This window comes from Sminthopsis crassicaudata, chromosome 4, assembly GCF_048593235.1.
Source record: "Sminthopsis crassicaudata isolate SCR6 chromosome 4, ASM4859323v1, whole genome shotgun sequence".
In the NCBI taxonomy this organism is placed as follows: Eukaryota; Metazoa; Chordata; class Mammalia; order Dasyuromorphia; family Dasyuridae; genus Sminthopsis; species Sminthopsis crassicaudata.
The window spans coordinates 265068810-265085008 of record NC_133620.1 but is presented as its reverse complement, the minus strand read 5'-3'; the positions used below and the strand labels follow the sequence as shown (position 1 = coordinate 265085008).

The 16199-nt window shown below is 31.5% G+C and overlaps 1 protein-coding gene across 1 annotated transcript in view; it reads right to left on the bottom strand.

Annotated features, from left to right (window-relative positions):
* The window catches only part of PKHD1 (PKHD1 ciliary IPT domain containing fibrocystin/polyductin), a 645163-nt gene that overhangs the window by 20804 nt on the left and 608160 nt on the right, over positions 1-16199 (bottom strand). The window contains 1 exon segment of the mRNA XM_074264713.1: positions 6535-6693. Within this exon segment, the coding sequence (XP_074120814.1) occupies positions 6535-6693 (159 nt within the window).

Here is a 16199-nt window from a genome sequence, read left to right as displayed (position 1 = left end):
ACAGAGTCTGATGGAATGAAAGCACCCTCCTGGTCAAGATATTTTGGAAAAATTTCAAGAAAGGTCAGTCTCACTGGAATGTAAGAGGTGTTTAGCCCAGATCAGACAGAGTGGGAAAACTGGTGAGTATCTTAATTATAGTAGATCAGCAATTGAAACCCTTGGTCCTGGCTTAGTGGTGAAACAAACCAATGGGCCAGACCCCAGTGCCAGCTCAGAAGAATAATTTTGAGAAACAAGGTTCCTGGAAAGAACAGATAAAGCTACCCCGCTACAAATACAAGGGGCCCCTGTGTTCAAAACAAAAACTCAGAGCTGCATAGAATGGAACAATGCTCCCTTTATTCTAGGAGCAGAACTCAACCATAAAAATTTTTTTTTAAAGAGTAAATACCAAAACAAACAAAAAAAGGAAGGAAGGAAGGAAGGAAGGAAGGAAGGAAGGAAGGAAGGAAGGAAGGAAGGAAGGAAGGAAGGAAGGAAGGAAGGAAGGAAAGAAAGAAAGAAAGAAAGAAAGAAAGAAAGAAAGAAAGAAAGAAAGAAAGAAAGAAAGAAAGAAAGAAAGAAAGAAAGAAAGAAAGAAAGAAAGAAAGAAAGAAAGAAAGAAAGAAAGAAAGAAAGAAAGAAAGAAAGAAAGAAAGAAAGAAAGAAAGAAAGAAAGAAAGAAAGAAAGAAAGAAAGAAAGAAAGAAAACGAGCAAGAAACAGAAAAGAACCTTGATTTATTGCAAGCTACTATGGTGACAGAGAAGATCAAAACATCAATTCAAATGAGGACAAAATGTCTATAGAGGAAATCTCAAAGAGTGATATGAACTGGTCTCAAATCCAAATAAGCTTCTTGGAAGAGCATATAAAAGACTTTAAAAGTCAAATAACAGAGGTAAAAGAAAAAATGAAAAAAAAATGAGAGATATGTATGAGAGAGTCAAGTGCTTGGAAAAGAAAGGGAAAAAAATTGACTAAAGAAAACTCCTTAAAAATATAATTGGTCAAATGCAAAAAAATTAAAGAAAACATCTTCCAAAGTAGAATTAACCAAATGGAAAATATAAAAGCTAACTGAAGAAAACTAAAATTTAGAATGGGGCAAATGAAAATTAATGAGTCTATGAGAGAGCAAGAATCAGTTGAACAAACTAAAAAGAATGAAAAAAGGAAGGAAATATAAAATACCTCATTGGAAAAACAGCTGACCTGGAAAATAGAAGAGACAATTTAAAAATTATTGTACTCTTGAGAGTGGGATGCAAAGAAGCTTCAGCCTTTTCATGTTGGGGAACATGGGATTTTCTGGACTGGATCTCTGACCTAAATATTCTCTCAAAGTTAGGATTAGCCCATATATGCTTTCTCTCCTTTTTCCTTCAGGCCCAATTCACCTATTCATTGTCCATGAAAAATCATGGACAATGATTCCCCTGTCCCATCTTGATTCCTCCTGTCTCTCTTCTTTCTTTTCTCTAGCCCACCTAAATAAGTATTTACCATATTTTTTTCAATGTGGGAAAGTGAGAAAGGAGCAGATGGCTGTTTAGGCAGAATTGCTTCATCTTTGGGAAGAACGTTATCCGCTGTTAATTCATAAATATTTTGCTTTGGTTAGGTTCTTTATTTTTTTTCTTTTTACATTTTTAAAAATTTTTGACTTCTGGTTTTTCTTTCTTATCCACACCCATAATTAAGAAAACACATGTGAAGTTGTAGAAAACATTTCCATAAAAGTAAAGTTGCAAAAGAATCTTTCCTGTATCTTATATTTGAATGAAGATTGTCTGAAGCTTGATCTCATCAGTTTTGGCTTAAAGAGGAAATAACATAACCATTCAGTTGTGTATAGAAATTCATCTAACCCTATAAAGAAGTAGGATGGGAAAGAGGAAAGAAAAGAGGGCAGAAACACTAGGGAACAAAAAGGTAAGATAAGAGGGGGAAGAGTGATAGAAGAAAAGATAGTGGTGTGGTAGGTAAAAAAAAGCCCCAACACTACTAAAGATGGGGTGCAAAGAGAAAACAAAACTATATACAGGATAGAAAATAGAGCTGGTAATCATAACTGTGAATGGGACGAACTCTCCCATAAAATGGAAGCAAAACAGAATTTTACAGTTTTACAGAGCTATATACAGAATAAAGGTAAAAGACTGAAGCAGAATATATGCTTCATGTGAAATTAAAAAAAAAAGTAGGGGTAGAAATTCTGATTTCAGATAAAGCAAAAGTAAAAATAGATCTAATTAAAAGAGATAAGGAAAGAAAATATATAGTGATAGATGGTATTGTAAGCAATGAAAGAGTAACAATATTAAATGTATATGCACCATATGGTCAAGCATACACATTCTTAGAGAAGGTATTAAGCCAGTTACAGGGAAAAAATAGAGAGCAAAAATATATTAGTGGGGGACCTCAAATTTCTCTCTCAGAATCAGATAAATCTAACCACAAAATAAGTGAGAAAGAAACTAGGGAGGTTGATAAAATCCTAGAAAATCTAGGTGTCATAGACCTCTGGACAAAATTGAATAGAGATAGAAAGGAATGGACCTTTTTTTCACTACTACATAGAACCTACATAAAAGCTGACTACATATTAGGGCATAAAAACCTCACAATAAAATGCAGAAAAGCATAAATAGTAAAGGCTTCCTTTTCAGGCCACAATGCAATAACATATTCAAAAAAAGGGCAAGGGAAAAGAGATTAAAAAAAATCAATTAGAAATTAAATAATTTAATTCTTTTATATATATATATATATATATATATATATATATATATATATATATATATATATATATATATATATATATTTTATAATATTATCCCTTGTATTCATTTTTCCAAATTACCCCCCCTCCCTCTATTCCCTCTCCCCGACGACAGGCAATACCATACATTTTACATGTGTTACAATATAGTCTAGGTACAATACATGTGTGTGAATATCATTTTCTTGTTGCACAATAAACATTAGAATCCGAAGGTACATGCAACCTGGGCAGACAGATATTAGTGCTAACAATTTACATTCCCCTCCCAGTGTTTCTTCTCTGGGTGTAGCTACCTCTGTCCATCATTGATCAACTGGAAGTGAGATGGATCTTCTTTATGTTGAAGATTTCCACTTCCATCAGAATACATCCTCATACAGTATTGTTGTTGAGGTGTACAGTGATCTTCTGGTTCTGCTCATTTCACTCAGCATCAGTTGATTTAAGTCTCTCCAGGCCTCTCTATATTCCTCCTGCTGATCATTTCTTACCGAGCAATAATATTCCATAACCTTCATATACCACAATTTACCCAACCATTCTCCAACTGATGGACATCCATTCATCTTCCAGTTTCTAGCTACAACAAAAAGAGCTGCCACAAACATTTTGGCACATATATGTCTCTTTCCGCTCTTTAGTATTTCTTTGGGATATAATCCCAGTAGTAGCGCTGCTGGGTCAAAGGGTATGCACAGTTTGATAACTTTTTGGGCATAATTCCAGATTGCTCTCCAGAATGGCTGGATTCTTTCGCAACTCCACCAGCAATGTATTAGTGTCCCAATTTCCCCACATCCCCTCCAACATTTGTCATTATTTGTTCCTGTCATCTTAGCCAATCTGACAGGTGTGTAGTGGTATCTCAAATAATTTAATTCTAAAAAATGAGTAAGTCAAACAACAAATCACAGAAACAATCCATAATTTCATCCAAGAGGACAACAACAAGACAACATACCAAAATTTATGGGATGCAGCCAAAGTAATTTTTAGGAGAAATTTTATGTTTCTAAATAGCTACATGAAGAAAATGGAGAAAGAGATAAATAAATTGGCTATGCAACTAAAAAAGCTAGAAAAAGAACAAATTAAACCCCCAATTAAATATCAAATTAGAAATTCTGAAACCCAAAAGAGAGATTAATAAAATTGAAACTAAGAAAACTATTGAATTGTTAAGCAAAAGTAAGAGTTAGTTTTTATTTAAAAACCAGTAAAATAGATAAACCTTTGCTTAATTTGATTAGAAAAAGGCAAGGGGAAAAAAACAAATCACCATGCATCAAAAATGAAAGAGAGCATCTTGCCACCAATGAAAAAGAAATTAAAGCATTATTTTGCCCAACTGTGTGACAGCAAATCTGGCTTCTAATCAAAATGGATGAATATTTATAAAAATATAAATTGCCCAGATTAACAGAAGAGGAAATAAGTTATTTAAATAATATCATTTTAGGAAAAAAATTGAACAAACCATCAATGAACTCTAATAAAAAAATTCCAGGGCCAGATGGATTTAGAAGTAAATTCTACAAAATAGTTAAAGAACAATTATTTCAACTATTATGTAAGCCATTTGGAAATATAGGTAAAGAAGGAGTCCTGCCAAATTCCTTCTATGACACAAATATGGTACTGATACCTAAACCAAGAAGAGCCAAAACAGAGAAAGAAGATTACCAACCAATTTCCCCAATGAATATTGATGCACACATTTTAAATAAAACATTAGCAAAGTGATTACATTAACTTATCAGCAGATTAATACATTATGACCAAGTGGAATTTATACCAGGAATGTAAGGCTGGTTCAATATCAGGAAAGCTATTACCATAATCAACCATATCAATAACAAAAGCCAACAGAAATGCAGAAAAAGCATTTGACAAAATACAGCACCCATGAGAACATAGGGGAAAAGGGAGCTTTCCTTAAAATAATAAGCAGTATCTATCTAAACCCAAAAACAAACATTATTTGTAATGGAGAAAAGTTATATGCATTCCTAATAAGATTGGGGTTAAAAAAAAAAAAGGATGTCCTTTATCACCACTATTGTACTAGAAATGTTGGCTTTAGCAATAAGAAAAGAGAATCATCCATAATCTTTGACCAGAATGTTAAAGGATTCCATGACACCTAAAAGATTAAGAACTCCTGCTAAAAAGATATATGGGACCACATATATCTAATTCAGTGATGTTGAAGCTGGTCATTGAGTCCATTCCTTTGCCTTCAGGCATCAAAGGATCCTATTCTTAAAGGATTTAATGTCCATTTCAGCTGAGATATATTACATGATTCTGCTACTCTATAAGCTACAAGAAAGAAAATATATGCATACGATAGTAAAAACTAACCACATTTTCAATATACTTTAGATTTTTGAATTATGCTCACATGTATCCTCAGTTCATCTTTACCAACACTGCAATCATTAGGGCAAAAATTGAAAATGAGGAAACTGAGGCTCAGAAAAAATAAGTGACTAGCCTGAAGTCACAATCTGGTTAGTGGAAGAGCTGGGATTTTAGAAGTCCTCTTGTCTTCTAATACTGTATTCATTCCCCTGATTGAAAGGATCCAACACTTTCTCAGAGAGATAGTTCATTATCATCCAACTAACGATTTATCTTTACAAGCTAGTTGTTCTAAGCAGGATACTTTAAACAATATTCTTCATTTGCTATGTAAATAATAATACTTAAAATAGTGTCTTTATACATGCACATATTTACTAAGTATGTGCCATTTTCTCATTTGATTTTCATAACAATCTTCTGAAATAGTCAGGAAAATATGATTATTCCCATTTTTCAGGCAAAGAAATATAGAATTGAAGTGACTTCCCAAGGATAACAAGTAGAAAATCAAGATTCAGACCTGAAGTTTAGACTCTAAATTAATCCATTAAAACAATTCTGTATGCTAGATACCATGTTAGATGCTGGTAATATAATTCCAAATGGGCAACATTTCCTGATTTTAGGAAGCTTATATTCTTTGGATAGGAAACCCATTCATAGACTACTAAATATAGGATATGTACAAGATATGTACACAAATACTTGAAGAATCAGAAAAGACCACTATAAATCTTAAACTTATTCTACTAGTGGTAGTCAGGAATAACTAAGTTAATGATCTCTATTTTTTTCAGTTTCCCCCCTCTGTACTAGATACCATTCACATCTTGAAAAAAAAAATAAATAAAGGAGATCTTTCATTCTTCAGCACCATGGTCAGCAAAGATGACAGGTATGAAAGCAGTCAGTGCTGGTGGAATTATAGGAAGTTAGGCATATCTTTTTCAGAACTGCTTTTGGAGATGAAAAATCCTACATACAGTCTCACCATACTCAGAGAAGAAAAAAAGAATGCCTGTTAACTTGCACAGGGTCAACTTTTATTTTTAAGTCAGTAATTTCTAAACTTTTATATATCTTGGACCCCCTTTCTTAATCTGGTAAAATATATGCACTCCTCAAAATAATAGATTAAATAAGATATTTAAGATTACAAAGAAACCGATTATATTGACATATAATTTTTAAAATATATTTTCAAAAAATAAGTTGATGAATCCCAGATTTTCCAAATCCATGAAATAGATTTTGGGGGCTCTCTATGTCCAGTTATCAACACAATATTTTAAGAAATAAAATATTTTTGCTTATAAGAAAACAAGACATTTTAATTAATGCTTGAATCTCATAGATCAAAATAGATATTTTCTTCATTTGGGAATGCAAACTTACTTTTGATTTTTCTTTTCTTAAACCAACAAAACACCAGAAAGCACAAAGCAACCCATGAAACAGCTGAACACAAAACAAGAGTCATAAGGATGGTAGATTTTTCTCCCTTGTTAACAGGAAACACTGTAAATGGGCCAGATCGAGCAGTAAATTTGGCACCTGAAAATAAAAACAAATAATTAATTATATTGTTCTGTAAAAGAGGCAAAAATCAATATAACCATGACGAAAGTTTTTTATTACTGGGAAGATCTCATCTCTTAAGTAGAGCATTTATTCATTCATTTATTCAATAAATATTAATTGAGCATTTGAATAAAGTATCTTCTCTTCTCTATCACTTGTATAATAATGGGAAAAACCACCTGGTTTAAACTCCTCTGAAACTCTTCATTTAAACTAATTTTATGTATAATTAGCACAACACCTTTCTCTGCCATATGACTTGCACAGTTTTTGGCTTTGACATTTAAAAACAAACATTTTAAAAATGAAAAATGTTTCCTAGTACATATTTGCTGAATGAAGTAGAAAGGCACATAAAAATAAAGATAAAGGAATCAATGGTATATATACTAAAAACAAAACAAAAGAAATTAATCTTGTACATGTTTCTGAAAGAGGCAAATAATGTGTTTCCCCAACATTCAATAAACATAAAAGCATTAACCACAAGGAGAAAAAGTTCATATTTGACAAGGAAAGGAAAATGGAAAATAGTTTTGTCTAGAACAAATCAAAAACTGTATCTTACTTTATACACCATCCACACTAAGCCTAAAAAGCAATAAGCATATCATTAAGAAAAATTAGAAATGAATAGAAAAAGAGCATCTTTCACAAATATAAGTGGCAGGGGGAAATAATAGGTAAGTGAATAAGTGATAAATAAGAACATTATCTTGAGTATAAGGAAAACCCTTAAAGATTTGAAAATTTGCATAGAAGTAAAATAAAATGTATTCTTGAAGATCTCAGAATTGGAATGCAAAAATACAAAATGACACTATGAAAGAAGTTCCTCTTTATTTGATTCTAAAGATGTGAATGGTGTCTAATACAGAGGAGAGAAATGAATAGGAGAAACACAATTTAATTTTGATTATATAAAATTTTAAAAGTTTATTTATGTCTGAACAAAATCAATGTATCTAAAATAAAAAGAAAAGCTGAGACTTGGGAAATGTTTTTTTTTTTTAATATGACACTTCTTTGATAAAATTCCAATATTCAATTTTCATTGAAAATTGACAGAAACATGTAAGACCAAAAACAATCTTGTGATATAATAAAACACCTTTAAAATAGAGGAAATTAAGAATTATTAACATATTTCAATCTAAGATGCTTCATTCTAATGCTTCAAATCTAAGATGAATGCAACTTTAAAACTCTTTATCTCATACTCAACAAATAAGCAAAGGTACAAAATATGGAAAGACACAATTTTAGAAGGGTAGGTAGAAATTCAAGTACACTAATACATTATTGATGGAACTAAGAATTTATTCCATCTTTTAAAAAGGACCTTGGAATTTTATGAGAATATTGTTAATATTTGACCTAGCAATCCCATTCCTACATATTTACTTGAAGGAAGTAAAAGACAGAAACATATTCATAGGAACATTGTTTAATTCAGGGAAAAAATGGAAATAAATTGTATGCCCGTCAATTGAGGAACAGAAAAAAAAAGTATGAATGAATTGTGATACATAAAAATGATAGAATATTATTGTACCATACGAAATTATGGATATGAGGCACTTAGAGAGTCCTAGAAAGCCTTGTCTGAACTGATGCAAATCAAAGAAAGACAACAATATCCATAATGGTCATACTGGTTAAACGCGCACACACACACACACACACACACACACACACACACACACAAAGACAACACTCAAAGCCAAAATTATTCAAATGAAATGTCATGATCACTTATGAACCCAGAGACCAGTGATGATTTTTTTACTTTAACTGGCTACAGAGATGTTGAACTAGAGATATTGAAAAAAAGTCATATCTAAACAGACATGAGTGCTGTATTAGTTTGTTTTATTTAACTCTTCTTTGTTCTGAGAGATTTTTACATTGAGTATTTATTGGGTAAGTATAGCAATTAAAATAATTTATATCAATAAATATTTAAAAATAAACACATGAGTACAATAAAATGGATGTAGATTCTCAAGTAGTCACTGAACAGAAGTTGAGAGACTTAGACTCTAGTCTCAACTCTGCTAATATGTAACTTTGGCTTATATATGTTTTGCCTTTCTGGGCCTCAGTTCCCTCATCTATAACATGATAGGATTTTATTTGGTGATAATAATGTCCCCTCTATTTTTTTCTGCTTATGTGAATGAGCGAATAAATATTCTCTGCATAAACTCACAGAAAGATCTATAGTTTACCAGGGCCTTGTCTCCAAACAATAGATAAGAGATCCAAGTTCAATTTCCCTACATTAAAGATAACAAAGATACAAGGATATATAAAAATTGATGATGATCATGAGCAGTTACAGTCAGAATTCTTTTGGAAACAAAAAAAGAAACAAAAAAGCAACTCTGTTGTTATCTGAATAATGCAGAAAATTCAGTTAGGAACAGAAAGTTTGTTTCTTCCAAGTTACTCAGGAAATGCACTGTTCCTGCAAGATCCTATTAGTCCTGGAACTCATATTTTAACAGTACTCTTTGTCTTGGGATCCCTCTGATTGTCTGGTGTAGAGCTCCTTCCCAAATCTCTCTTTAAGGAGAACACCTAGGCCAGTCATCTCTTCATTCTTCACTTGGATGCATTCCTCTATATTTCTCCATCATACCCTTGTGCCAGTCATCTTTACTCATTGCCCTTTAGTTTCCTTTTCTGTATATTTCCTCCATTATATTGTTAGCTATTTGAGAACAGGAATTTTTTTTAATTTCAAACATTAGCATTTTGCAGTGTCTGACACATAGTAGGTGCCAGTAAATGTTTACTGACCGATTCTCTTGTTTAACTGGGTTAGCCTAGGAAGTTGATAATGAACACATAAATTGTGGTTGTTTTCTTTCAATATCATGCTATATCAAATAGAATTGAGGCTTGTGTTGATTAGTTGTTTTTTAGCACAGTGCATGGTAATCTAATATTATTTCAAATAGATATCTCGTTCTGAGTTTCATTTTATTTGGTTACTGATGAATACATAGAAGCATTTTTTTTAATTCCACATTTTAAACATCAGCATTCTTCTGGTGATGCTGAATGATTGCAGATCATAGAATACCATAATCTCCAGGAAATCAAAAGGCAAAGGAAGAACATATAGGAGGAGTAGATTGGTGGAAGCATATTAAGAGTGGTAAATAGCATGCATGAAACTCAGTAAAGTGTATTCTCAAACCAATGAAAGCCTGAAAAAAGGCAAAAATCTGGTCATATAGCAAAAGCCAATAGAATCAACCTATTCATTCTGTTCCTATATCTAGATACTATCCTAGGTGTGGATAGGACACTATCCACATTCAAATTCTAATGCATGCCACCATTTCACATTATTTGAGCTGTGTACCATTGGAAGGAATACTTAAATCAGTGAGATCACCAATCCATGGAAGGAATAAAATATTAAAAAATAGGATGTTCATCTTAGCTTAGGGAAAGAGGGATGATGGATCCTATTGGATCTCTTCTGGTATACCAGTATTCATTCATTCATTCAATCATTCATTTACAAAACAACATTTGTGAGTTCCTGTACTGCATAAAATACTACTATATAAAGCACTGGGCATGATGGAAGTTTTTACCAAACATAGTATCTTATAGGCTCTTAGAGTTGGAAGGATTATTTAATTTAAAAGTTTATCATGGAAGGGAAGTAACTAAGGACTATGTCTTCTTTTACTATTGAGGAAACAGACCAAATAGATGATGACTTGCTTTCAGTCATACAGTTAGTAAACCACAAAGCCATGAATCAAGCAGAATTCTTCTAATTTCAATTCTTGTATTTTTTCCCATCATCCATCAGCATAGAATTTATTATTTAAGTCAAAAGATGACTTTAGCAGAAATAACTGTGAAAGAACATGATATATAGCAAACATTCAATGAATTAAACTTGTTCAGATAACTGTAAGAATTATAGAAGCACAGAGGGGGGAGAATTTACTTTTGCCTAAGATGATCAGGTAAAGCATAATGAAAGAAATTTGAGCTGGTAAATGGACAGCACTAATTCCCATTTATTAAAATTGACAAAGCACATTTCTCCCACTAATATTATGAGGCAAAAAGAATAAAGATTATTATCCCCAATTCAGACATGTAGAAACTGAGGCTTAGTGAGGTTAATGGCTAATCTTTAATCAGATAGTTAATATATATCAGAGGCAAAATTTCTCCCAGTTTGCAGAGAGTTTTAAATTCCTGGTTAAACAATTTCAATTATATTTAGAAGTATTAGAAAATCTTTGAAGATTTTGTTTGTAGAAAATTGCAGGGATGAAGGGAAAGAATCTGGAAGCAGGAAAACCAGTTAGGATAATATTGCAATATTTTGTGTTTGAAGTAACAAAGAACTATGGTATTGGTGGTAGAAATGGAAAGGATGGATGAAACAACAGCGCAAAACTACTATCCAAAAACCATCATTTTTTTTTAAATTTATTTTTTTTGGCAGTGGCTCAGGAAATGAAGCTATTCATGGGGTCAGATTCCTGAACACACAAGAAAGATCTCATTTTCACTTTGAATTATTTATATTTTCTCTGGCTTTCAGTTTCTGATAGGCATAAAAATGAAAAAAAAATAGCAAAAAATGTTAGTCCTCATTCGAGGGACACTGAGGAAGAAAAAAACAATAAAAGTAATTATGAAGCATCCTTTGCCATGGAAGAGCTGAAGAAGTATATAAAATTATACAAAACTTACAGATGAAATTTATAGAAAAAATTATAGAAGTGTATGAAATTAAAATAAAAAAGACTCATCAGTCAATGGTTGTCACTACTACAGTTCTAGACCTTTTTCACTAGAGAACATAAAGATGGTTGGGGATTGGGCAAAAAAAGGTCATAACATTATAGGAAGAAGTAATAATGTGAGTAAAGAAAGTTAAGAAAGCAAAAGGCATGAATATGAAAAAATAAATCATCCACTTTCCCTAAAGCAAAAAAGTTATATTGAAGAATAGTATGTCATATGGTTGGGATGAGGGAAAAAAGCCAGATTTTATATATAAACCAGCTTAATGAAAGATCTAAATAAGTGAAACCATCACAAGGAAATTTTAGGATAAAGTTTAAAGGAAAACAAAAGTAAAAAGTTTGAAAAAAGTTTTTTTGGTGAGAAACTTTTTTAAACCACAAAAGGCATAGTAATACTATATTTAGAATCTAAAGCACAAGAAATAGATATGGCACTAACGGCAAAGCTGATCTGTGATGTTGGTGACCTTGCTATGAGAATGTCAAGGGATTAATTCTCATGATATCTGAAAAAGGACATTATAATAAAAGTGTATAAAAAATTTGAAATCTTATTGCTGAAATGTAGAAAGAACATATAAATAATACTGTCTTTTTTATCTCAAAGATAAAAAATTATGAAAATAATATACATAATCATGAAAATCCTTGAAGAAGCTATGTATAAAGAAAGACAATACCCTTGCAAATGATATTCCACAGTAAACTTTGTTTTTATCATCACTTAATTTAATGAAAAGCATGAAGAATACAAAATCCCATTGTGTTTATTATTTGTTGGCTATAAAAATAATTTGATTACCTGAAGACTAACACTCTCTTAATGTATATTCTCCATGAATATCTGCCATTTATATGTGAAAATCTTATAAGATTCTTTGAAAGATATCAGAACTGATTATTAAGTGAGATATAAAGCAAGGAAATATGTGCTCACCCTCCATGATTATTGTCATCATCATGGAGGATGCCCAGAATTGAAAGAAGAGATTCAGGGGAGATAATGAAGATCTCCAGATACTCTCAGGCTGTGAATTGTACTGTTTGTTGAATCAAGTTTATGAATACTGAATAGCATCTTAACTATCCACATAGGGGGGAGAGTGGATGAAAAAATGTCTATTATCCAGCATATTGCATACAATCGAAGAGTCATGAAACTGGTACAAATCATGCAAATGAATCTGAATATGGGACATTAGTTTGGATTTCATTTAGGAAATCATATCATCCTTTCCTCTGAAACAAAGTCCATTGTATTTTCCTCTTTTTTGCTATATTTTAAAATTTCCTTTATTCAATTAGCAAAAATATGTATCTCCTTTCTGTCTCTTTGCCCTTTGGAGAAAAAAGAAAAAGAAATCTCTTTTAAGAAGTCTACAAATTTTAGCCAAAAACATAATAATAATTCTGCATGGGCCATAACTTCCCAAAATATACCTCAATCTCTACCAAAGGACCATCTTTTTAAAAATATCAATATTTGTCTCACATTTTATGATATGTGGTATACAATTCTTAAAAATGGATCTTATGAACTCAATAAAAGAACAATGAAAACTCACATGAAAGGTGTGAATAGTCTAAAACACATTATAAATAAGAAATTATGCAGAAATAAATGAACAAATGAGAGATTAGCAAAAAAATGAGCTAGTTACATAATAAAAGAGAAGCTTAGTCAACAGACAGTTTATACTTTCACACTACCAACATAAAATCAAAAGATAAAAAAAGTTCTCAACATGTTTGGTGGCTCTTTTCAGGTAGATTTATTAAAAATCTAGCTAAGATTTGCTAAGGATGGGTAAGCACAAATGGATCATAACCATTCTTAGAAAAAGGACTTGCCCTGAGGAGATGACAGGTCAACTGAAGAGTGTTAAAGAATGTTAAAAGTTGGGGCATCAAAGTTTTGCTCCAAAATCCTATTCCAGTGTTCAAAATATCAATCAAGTACCAGAGAAATGAAGGCTTCCTGAAAGAAATGTGATTATTTTCATCTTTCATCTACATTTTTCCCATCTAACATTGCTCTGAAGCTAGTTAATTCTGAAGCTGATAATTCTCAACTTAAATCAATCCCTTCTGAAAAGTTATAAATAAGAACTCTGGGGAAAGACACATGCAGAAATACTCCATCTATTTCACTAACAAAGTTCTTTGAAGATTTAGAAGAGAGGGGTAAAATTGCTCAATAACAGTTTCCTGAACATTAACAACAAAGCATAGCCCAGAATTGGTACTTACTCAGATCCCAGATGATGAAGAATTTTCATCTACAAAGCAACTTACATTTACTTTGTTACTGAGTCCTTAAAATGACCTTCATATTATAATAATATATATTTTAGTAATAATGCTTTAAGTTTTTCATATCTTAGTTAAGCCTTACAACAACCCTTTAAAGCATATGCTGTTCTACAAAAGTAGGATATGAATTCAGGTCTTCCTGACTCCAACACTAACCTATACTATCATCTAACTAATTGCCTGTCCAATATTGATCCATTTATATATACTGGGAAACTCACATGGATAATTTAAAATTTGTCTTTGTCTTATAAGTCAACACTTAGTTATTTATCTCTCATTGATTAGAGTTCAGTTCTAGGAATGAAGAGATCAAATCCTTTATGTATTTAATTCAGTTGTATTGTAGCTAATATTAATGTGTTTTTTTAAACTGTTCTAAATCTTATGATCTTACGTTTTCAGTAGGAAAGTATAACGCAATAAGTGCTAGAAATAGAAGAAATGGATTTTCTGTCTGTGTTATCAGTATATTTGTACTCTTAGGCAACTCATTTGCCTAGAATTGAGTTTCCACATCTGAGATACTTAGAATAGATTACTTCTAAGATCCCTTTCAACTTTAAATCTGTGATGCTATCTTCTCCAAAGAAAATTTTGAGCAATTAAAATTCATTTCCATTTTTTCAGGATCTATTTTTTGCGTGTGAATGGATAAATTAATGAATAAATAAACATTTAGTAAATATTTACCTTATACCAGGCACAAGAGGTGAAAGACCAGATATAAAAAGGATTTTCCATTCTAACATAATAAAACAATACATTGAATAATGGTGGCCAGGGTTGGAATGTTTTGATCTGTGAAGTGAGTGCAGTGATAGGATGATCTGAATAGTGAGTGCAATGATAAGGTCCTGGACTAACTTCCTATCCAGTAAGGGCAGTGTTGAGTTGATTACTATTTCCAGAGAACAAGGTGTAAAGCAGAAATGTGAAGTGATATATGGTGGCAGAGCATGAAGACAGACAGAATATGCTGGATCAATTTTGGAAAGTATAAGTGTAGTGAATTTTCACTTATCAGAAGTGCAGTGATGAGATATAGAGTGCCAGTTCAGAGGCAGAAAGTACAGCAATGGAGAATGACAAGAAGATGGCTGAAGTGGACTGTGATGGGTCTAGAAATACCTGATTATAGTATTCTTACACCAATGCAGATCACAACTCTTTTTATTGTGGAGCAAATGATATTAAGTAAGTAGTAAGTAGATCATCACCTAATAACCAACCATTTACAAATAAGTTTTTCTGAATTTAATTAGGCTGGTCCTTAGAAGACAAAGCAATCCATTACCAGATAAACATCAGATAATATTAATGTGTTAACTAATAAGAGCAGATGTAGAATTTAAATACATATAAGAGGTATCACAATATGGATTTCTTAAAAAAATCTAAATTGGAAATTTATAGTCAAAGAAATAGAGCTGGAAGGGATTAGACATAGTCAAGTTAAAATCTCTCATTTTACACTTAAAGAGACAAATCTATACAACTGAAGTGATTTGTCCAAGATCACATAGGCAGGATGTAAAAGAGTCACTTGAACACATATTACCTTGAACACAAATATGGAATTCTTTTCATTATATTATAACATATCATTATTATGTTTCTCAATATAATGTTCTTAATTGAGGTTGATGATTGATGATGATGAAAATTTTCAAGCTTAATAGACATATTTTTGGAGAAATTAGGATTGTCTGCATCCCTCAAGGGATAAGATCACATTTAAGCCAAATATCATTTTAAAGACTACAAAACAGAATTTTTTTCAAGAAACATTTTTCCAAAATTATTCATTATCATTTTGTATATACTGGGTTTCAAAGTGGTTTCCATCTAAACCCCCCAAATAAACAAAAGACCCCAAGATATAAATCTACTTTTCCAGTCTAATATCTATCAACATTGCTAAGAACTCTAACTTGCAAAGCCCTAAGAAATATACAGTAGGAAGCAAGATTGCATTATTAGAAATTATTATAATTTTAGATTATTTTTATTTCCCATGTTAGATGAAGATTTCTAAAGTTTCCACTATAATAATTGAGAGTATATTTTAAAATAATTATTTTTCTCAGTGAATAAGCATTTCTTTATGTCAGTAACTTTATCCCAGTTTGGAAGGGCATCTCCTTAAAATAGTTAAATCAAAATCTTTACTTAGATCAAGAGGATAAGAAATAAAATTTTCAATTGTCCAAGACCAGAAGGTAAAATTCAATCAATTTAATAAACCTTTGTAGAACACCTACTATATGCTGAACACTAGAAATAAAAAGAATAAAAATGAAATAATTCTTATTCTCAAAAATCTTATTCTACTGGAGAGAGATGAGATAGGTAAAATACATCTTAAAA